The sequence below is a fragment of the Thermobia domestica genome, chromosome 14 (genome assembly GCF_964235325.1).
Source record: "Thermobia domestica chromosome 14, izTheDome1.hap1.1, whole genome shotgun sequence".
NCBI lineage: Eukaryota > Metazoa > Arthropoda > Insecta > Zygentoma > Lepismatidae > Thermobia > Thermobia domestica.
The window spans coordinates 155,215,916-155,224,781 of record NC_137467.1 but is presented as its reverse complement, the minus strand read 5'-3'; the positions used below and the strand labels follow the sequence as shown (position 1 = coordinate 155,224,781).

Below are 8,866 nucleotides of genomic sequence, written 5' to 3'. Positions count from 1 at the left end.
ACTTCGTCTGCTACATTTCTGTAGTGGACGTGCGTCTTATCGAGTGTCGCTCGCTGCCGGATGAAAATGTAACTTCTGTCATCCGTCGGGAGAAAACCGCGCATTACGCACTTTTCTCGCGTTCAAACTACTCAAAAAATCTTGTACACTTATTCTTAGTGATTCCTAGATCCAAATAGCAATTTTGAATGTTAGTTTTTACGTACTTATAATTTCGACTTTATCTTCTGTATATAAATTGCCATGCTTTTCTTGATGTGGAAAGTTTAAATTTACAACGAAAACCACTTCCGCATAAAATGTTTTCGTAATAAAATTGTTACATACAGTGAATAATCGAATTCCAACAATTCCATTATTCCATGGAAATATTACTCCATTTTTAAGTACGAATCATGATCGTGCCATGTGTAAAAGATATCGCTACTGAAAAAAGTTCGAGTAAAAGCAAATTTTTCGGTTATCAGCAAACCTCAACATCACCATCTGTAACTCCACAAAGTGAAGCAAGGAAAATGTCTTATTTCAAGCCAAACTTTCTGGACAGTATGCGAGAAACAAAATTAGTTGAATCTGCTGATTCTGTTATTACAAGAGTGGAAGTGGTTATTGTTGACGGGACATGGAACAAAAGAAATCGAGAACAATCGGACACTTTGCAATCCAATGCAAAGCGACCGAATGACAGAATAAGTTACGAGTATAATTTTTCAAACCAGAATCTTCGATATAGTGTTGACGATAATACTCAAAGCTCACTTGAAGAAACAACAGACGAAACCGATTCTTCGAGTGATAATTCCGTAGTTTCTGTTAGTGATGGAAGCAACTCCAGTACCAAGGACAATGAAGATCTGAATTTACAATGGCTTTTAAATTTCAAGGTTGATACACTTTTCCAAGCTAATAGCGTTGATCACGATCACAAGTACGAAGGTTCTGATCAGGAAATTGGTAGTAATATTTCATCGGAAAAACAAGGTAAGAATCTATTTAATACGTTACCTATTATGTGTGTTAGGTTGTGTTGGTATAAATAATAACAATATTGTCAGTGTGAGCTCATATTATTTCACATACAATTACCAGCAAAGAAAGTTATATTTTTCTTGCAAATTGTTCCAGGTGTATTCATATGGCAAACTTCTATGTATTAAATTTTTGACTTTAATGTTCAGTTCTGGATTCGATCTTAAGCGCAACTTACAAACGAGAAAAAACTGATACCGAAAGCAAATCTTTGTATAATTGCACTGTCAGAGTGCAGGTGTTTACATAACATTTTTATTAGGTTGAATTATTATTCAGTGCAGTTACACCGTGTTCAGTGACAAAGCGCTCATCGCAGTCGTACAGATCCCATTCCACATCATTCAATGTGGCTTTGTGATTGTGAACAAACACCTATCTTTAGATTTTTCGAGCTCCGTAGTAAGTGGTTAGGATGCTTGCTATTGATCAGGCACGTAGCCAGGATTTCGTGAAGTAGGGGGGGGGGTCCGTGACATGAAATACTGTGGTCATCACACCAGGGGCTCGATCATTCTAAACAATTTTACTGGAACATATATTGGTTCGATTAGCCAGGATTTCGTAACGGGGGGGGGGGGGGGGCGTAACTAAATTCTAAAGGCCCAGGAGCTCGATCAATCTAAACTACTTTACTATCAACATATATTGGTTTGTGAGGATATGTTAGTAAATATTTTAATAAACTATGAAGAAATCTCGAGTAAAATAATAATAAAAAAAACGTATTGAAAAAGATTATACAATATTTACATCCTTCCTCTGTTTATTCAAATATAACAATTCTTTCATTATGACCTCAACTATTATAAAAACTACATATTTACTAGTATAGAAAGTACATAGGCAATAATGTCTTGTAAAATATTTTGTAATATCTGCGTTCCTTTTTCTGTTGAATCAAATGTTAACAGAACTTTCCACATATATTTTTGTTCTTATTATTCCGTCAACTATTGTCTGTTTCAAATGACAGGTTAAAGGAGCAGTAGAAAACGGTTTTTGAAATAACATGTTTGATATTGCAAGGATACGATGACGAAAAATTATGATAAAAAATGTCTACGCTGTTACACAACGGCACTATTCTTTCGGAAGCTTGAAATCTCCCTCACTAGTAGCAGAAATTCTGAGAATTCCGCAACTTTTCTAAAAATTTCAAATTCCCTGACTCTTCCAGGATATACTGTATCACTCACCTCGCAACCATGTATTGCAAGTAGTACAAATTTCCTCATAAGAAAGAGTAACCAAAAGCTTCCTGTAGTTTATTTTTAACGCTGATCCTTTTTTTCTCATTTCATTATATTTCATCCTTCCCTAATTTTTTCATTTCTCGTCTCGAAGGGGGGGGTCCGGACCCCCCCTTGGCTACATGCCTGTATTGATGGGAAGATACGGGTTTAATCCTGGATTGAATGTGGTTGGATTCCTCAAAAAAATATTAGCCCAAATCTCATATTCTGAGAAGGGATGTAAAATTCTCCAAACAAACACACTTCCGTCCCTTCCAAATTTCTCATAATTACACCAAGAATTTAAATAATTTATTCGTATTTTAATGCCTTATCCTTAGCCCTTATGATAACGTACAATCGTGCTAGCTTACAGTAACAGAATTATTTTTGAAGAAGTCCGAGGCTTAATCGTGATGCTAGGTTAATTGATTAGAGTTTAGTGTCCCTTTCAGCACCGAGTCTCTATGAGATGTACACTATCGTAATGAGTTCAAATTTCAAGAATTGCCGCTAGTAATTGAACCCAGAACCTCGTGCACCAGAAGCGTGCATACCAGCCAATAGACAGTGGGAAGGGGTCGTTATTAGTAATTAATTCTCTCTCAGATTTAATATAAGGATTGAAAGAACATGGAAAATATTCTATTAAAATCCTTCTACGGTAAAGAAACCATTAGACATGAAGTTGGCGGACGCGGGTGGCGACGTTGAAAAGGTTGAGTTGTGTTGATTTTGAGTTTAACGTTCCGTTCAGCAGCGAGGTTATATGAGACGTATACCTACTGATTAACATGGAATCCGAACCACATAAGCTCCCGCCGGAAATCGAGCTCCGGTCTCTTACGCCAAAGACGCGTACGGCGTTGGAAAGGTTCGGGTCCCTTGAGTACAAAGTGATGTCCCTGGCCCCAAGGCCCCAGAAATGGAGTCCCGAAGTTTTGGGCTTGGGATCCTTCGACTATAAAACATGGAGTTCTCGGATGGTGGCTTCGGAAGTCTTCAGGTTCGCTTTGCACATCAGTAATATCAGAAATGAGACCTGGGACCCGAAACCCTAGAAAGGGTCCTGAAATTCTGAATTCGGATTTCTTCTAATTGCCTATTAAACATGTAGTTGTTGGACGTGGGTGGTGGCATTGGAAAGGTCCAGGTCATCTGAGCACAACGGTAATGTCAAAAACTGGGTTCTGTTCTTGAAGCCCCAGAAATGGGGTCCTGAAATTTTATGCTCAGATCCCTTCTATTTCTCTTTTAAACATCGAGTTATTAGGTGCGGGTTGTGGCATTGTAAAGGTTCATGTGTCCTGAGCACAGTTGTGTTGTCAGAAATCGTGCTCGGGCTTCGTGGCCCCGGAAATGGAGTTCCAAAGTTTTGGGCATAGGTCCTTTCTATTCGCCTATATACATGAAATTGTTAGACATGGATGTTGGTATTGGAAAGGTCTGGGTCTCCTAAGCACAATGATGATGTCAGAAATCAGGCCCTGGCCCCGAGGCCACAGAAATAGTCTTGAAGTTTTGTGCTCGGATTCCCTCTATTCAAACATTAAACACGGAATGTTTGAACGCAGATGGTGATGTTGGAAATGTTCAGGTCCCCTGAGCAGAAAGGTGGTATCAATAATCGGGACCGGAGGCACCAGAAATTGTGTCCTGAAGTTTTGGGCTTGGGTTCCTTCTATTCGCCTATTAAACATGGGGTTGTTGGATGCGGGTTGTGGCGTTGTAAAGGTTTGGATGCCCTGAGCACAGTTGTGACGTCAGAAATCGTGCTCGGGCCCTACTGCCCCAGAAATGGAGTTCAAAAGTTTTAGGCACGGGTCCCGCCCATAAACACGAGCTTGTTAGACATAGGTGTTGGTGTTGGAAAGGTCTGGGTCTCCTGAGCACAATGATGATGTCAGAAATCGGACCCTGGCCCCGAGGCCACAGAAATAGTCCTGAAGTTTTAGGCTCAGCTTCCTTCTATTCAAACATTAAACATAGAATGGTTGGATGCAGGTGTTGGTGTGGGAAATGTTCGGGTCCCCTGAGCAGAAAGGTGATATCAGTAATCGGGACCTGGGCCGGAGGCGCCAGAAATGGTGTCCTGAAATTTTGGGCTCGGGTTCCTTCTATTCGCCTTTTAAACATGGAGTTGTTGGAAGCGAGTTGTGGCGTTATAAAGGTTCGGATGCCTTGCGCACAGTTGTAATGTCAGAAATCGGGTCCCGTGGCGCCAAAAATGGGGTCCCAAAGTTTTGGGCACGGGTCCCTTCTATTCGCCTATAAACATGAAATTGTTATATACGGATGGTGGTGTTGGAAAAATTTGGGTCTCCTGATCACAATGACGATGTCAGAATTCGGGCCCTGGCATCGAGGCCCTAGAAATAGAGTCCTAAAGTTTTGAGCTTGGGTTCCTTCTATTCGCCTATTAAACATGAAGTTGTTGGACCCGGGTAGTGATGTTAGAAATGTCCGTGTCCCCTGCACAGAAAGGTGGTATCAGTAATCGGAACCTGGGCCGGAGGCGCCAGGAATGGTGTCCTGAAATTTTGGGCTTGGGTTCCTTCTATTCGCCTATTAAACATGGAATTGTTGGATACAGGTTGGGGCGTTGTAATGGTTCAGGTAGTCTGAGGATAGTAGTGGTGTTAGAAATCGGGGTCGGGTCCTGTGGCCACAGGAATGGAATCCCAAATTTTTGGCCACGCGTCAGTTCTATTGGCCTATAACCATGAAATTGTTAGTCATGAGTGGTAGTGTTGGAAAAGTCTGGGTTTCCTGAGCATAATAATGATGTCAGAAATCGGGTACTGGCCCCGAGCCTCCAGAAATAGAGTCCTGAAGTTTTGAGCTCGGGTCCCTTCTATTCCCGTATTAAACATGGAGTTGTTTTACACGAGTAGGGGTGTTGGAAATGTCCGGGTCCTCTGAGCAGAAAGGTAACATCAGTAATCGGGACAGGGACCGGAGGCGCCAGAAATGATGTCTCGAAGATTTTTGCTCGGTATAATGAAATCTATAACATCAATTGCGGACAAATCAATTCTAAGTAGCAAATATGGTTCAATAGTGTCAAAATGAGGGAGTAGAGACCCAGTCACGGCAGTACTTGCCACATCAGATACGGTATCAAATTTAAAGTATTACTTGTGCTCTTTATCAACCTTGTTACTTCGTAACATGTGCAATAGAAAGGGCTTCGATCTTCTTTGCTTTATTACCTGCAGTAACATCAACTACCTAGTTTGACTTGCGACGATGTACCCAACTATGCTGAGTAATCATGAACATAAAACAATTAATGGCCTAGCTTGAGGTCCTTAATGGAACCGAATTAATCAAGGTGGCGAAACATCATATCCATATAATGGTTACATGAACGATGTTGGATTTTGATATCATGGTGCAGATACTAAAATACTATCATGATGTAGGTACAACATCCCGCAGTCCTTGCACCACTGTCACAATTATGCAAAATACTCGACCACTCTATCAGTTGCAGCTAGGATGTTGTCCGAATAAAAAAACAGAAAAACCTTTCGTGATTTATTTTGGCCAGAGCATCGCAATTGCAGGATGCATTTTATCACAGTGTCGCTGGCTTGATCGATTTCGATCCAACGGCACAGGAATCGATATTCCTCTGGCCCATGAACCTGGAAAGATACATGGAGGCATCACGGTCCTTATTATCATCAATGTCAGCATTGTTACAGTCTCGAGGTATGAGATCACATTTTCCAGTTGATAGGAGTCGCAGGTAATGAGACGATGGTTTTCTTTAGCGAGACGCGAGAAGGTTGTAACGATTTCAGCAACTGGGAAAGGCGTGTAACTAAGTTCATTCTTCCGCGTTATATTTGAGGAGTTCCAAGATCTCAGCAAACAATTTGCTCATATTATTCTGCGTTTTCGTGCGATCCAGTAGGCCTTGGACCATGGCTGGAACCCTGGATTGTCCTGGTTCGTGTTCTTTGTCTGGATAAACTTATTAAGCAGTTCGCAAGCAATTTCGAGTCTTTTGTCAGAGATACGATGAGAATTGGGATAGCAAAATAGCGAAACGTTATATTTAGCCGACAAAACAAGTGTTCGATAACGAATCGCACCTTGGTGACTAGTTGTGATCGTTGGTTTACTCACTTGATTGTTGGACAGCTCAAAAGGTCCTGTTCTGCGGCATATAAAAATGGATTCCAATTGCCTCCACATTTCTCCCGGCATCCCGAAAGCCAAGATCCGCCACCAGTGTTTCGCCCACTTGCACGAAAGGCAGATTTTTTTCCCAGGAGAATAGTATTGAGCATAGAGGCACCACTCGTGTCGAAGAGCTTCATGTTTAATAGTCAAATAGAAGAAACACGAATCCAAAACTTCAGGCATCCATTTTAGGAGCTTCGAGACCAGGGCACGATTTCTGCCGGTACCGCTGTGCTCAGACGAACCATACCCTTCCAACACCAGCATCTACGTCCAGCAACTCCATGTTCAAAAGAACAATAGAAGAGACTTGCCATAAAATTCGGGACTCCATTTCTAGAGCTTCGAGCCCGGGGTCCGATTTCTGATATTCCCTGTGTTCAGAGGACAAGAATCTTCCAAATGGCACCACCCGTATCCAACAACTCCATGTGTAATAGGCAAATAGAGTAGACCTGTCATAAACTTCGGGATCCTATTTCTCGAGTTTTGGGTACCATTTCCGATATCACCAATGTGCTAAGGGGACCCAGACCTTTTCAGTGGCACCATCTACATCTAAGAACTCCATACTTAAAAGTCAAATAGAATGAATCTTAGCCTAAAAATTCAGGACCCCATTTTTGGGGATTCGAAGCCCAGACCCGATTTCTGACATAACCAATGTGCTCAAGGAACCAAGATCTTTCCAACGCTATCAGCTACATCCAAGAACTCCATGTTTAATAGTCGAATAGAAGGAACCCGAGCCTAGAACTTCAGAACTCCATTTCTGAGGCCTCGGACAAGGGCCCACTTTCTGATATCAGCGCTGTGGTCACGGGACTCGGACATTTCCAACGCCATCATCCACGTCTAACAGCTACATGTAATAAGCGAATAGAAGGGATTTGTGGCCAAACCTTCGAGACCCCATTTCTGGGCCTCAGGCCCGGGCCCGATTTCTGATATCAACGCTATGCTCAGGGGACAAGGACCTTTTCAACACCACCACCCGCGTCTACCAACTCCGTGCCTAACACGGTTTTCCTGACGCAGGAGAATTGGCTCCATGCTCTTTGATTAAGTTTTCAAAAGGGCATGTATCATAAACTTTCAATCTTAAAGAAGTCTGTTAGTTCAGAAAATGAAGTTCATAGCTACAGAAACAATGTTCCATCGTTGGGCCCTAGCTTGTGGTGATTCAGTCCCTAACGAGTTATTCCTACTCACCTCTACCCTCTTAAGATCTTGCTGTATGTTCTTGGGACTACTTAAAAGTCTCAAATCTGTAGGTGTATGGGGAGGAGCATTGCCCAAATTGACAACGGCCTACGTAACTCGTGGCAAAACATGGACGAAGATAGTAAAGAGAAGAAAAGCTTCAGTGACAGAGATCGCAGAACATTGAAGTGAATTGTCACTCAAGGACCGTAGCAAAAATGACTGTGGAACTTAATCATCATATAGGACAGTCTATTGCGACATTACAGTTGAACGCGAGTCCAATAATATGAACATCCGCCATCAGATTGGTATTTCCAAACAACTGATCACCAACATCTTAACGAGAAGCAAATGGTGCCTAGAATATATGCAAAATGGATAGACAATGATTGGAAACACATAATATGGTTCTACGAGTCTCTTCAGGGGAGTCATTTAGGGGGAGCAGGAGGGGCAATTGCTCCCCCCGAAGAGTTTGAGGAATACATATACTTTAATCGATTGTCTACTAATATACTAGTACAAAACGTGAAAGTCCTATGTCTGTGGTGTTCTTGCCTCCCCGTCAAACGAAATCTGAAAAGACGCCCTTGGTTATAGCATACAATCAGTATTACCGAAGGGGATTTCCCTCTCATCCTCCTTGTTACCACACTGTTCACAGATACAGACACGAAGCGTCAAGAACATTTTTTACACAACGATTGTGGTAACCATAATATAACTCGTGATATGAACATATTTACTTAATAAGTTACATTTTGTTGCTAGTTAACATGGAACATTGAAAGATTTTACAACTGATTTGAACATTTCTATTTTTTTATGTATCATAAACATATGGAGAATTAATATTTTACTTATGACTATTTTATTGGTTAAATCAAAAAACAAGAAAAAATTTAACTCGAGCGGAATCGAATCCGGTACCTTTTGCACGTGATTCGTAAATACTCCTCACACTGCCACGCCGTCCCTTCATATCTTTACGCGTCGTATCATATATGCGGCGAATCGGAAACTTTAAGACGCTTTTTCTCCGCTGTTTCTTGCTATTGCGCTCTCCCAGTTCGCGAAAGATGGCCCCGAAGTTCATTTACCAAAGTCTGCCTTCCTCTTGTTAGTATTTCAAGTAAATTAATTTATTGGATGTTGGTTGGCGATATTTGTAACATATGAATTTAAATTATGTATAACGTACA

The 8,866-nt window shown here is 41.4% G+C and overlaps 1 protein-coding gene across 3 annotated transcripts in view; it reads left to right on the top strand.

Moving 5' to 3' along the window:
• The first annotated feature begins 33 nt into the window (after positions 1-33).
• The window catches only part of LOC145670422 (uncharacterized), an 88,663-nt gene continuing 79,830 nt past the window's right edge, over positions 34-8,866 (top strand). The window contains exon 1 of one of the 3 annotated variants that reach the window (XM_081739086.1): positions 34-981. In XM_081739086.1, coding sequence (XP_081595212.1) covers positions 396-981 — 586 coding nt within the window. In that variant the 5' untranslated portion in view covers positions 34-395. The remainder of the gene's footprint in view (positions 982-8,866) is intronic. The other 2 variants (XM_081739087.1, XM_081739085.1) reach the window with 2 other exon arrangements.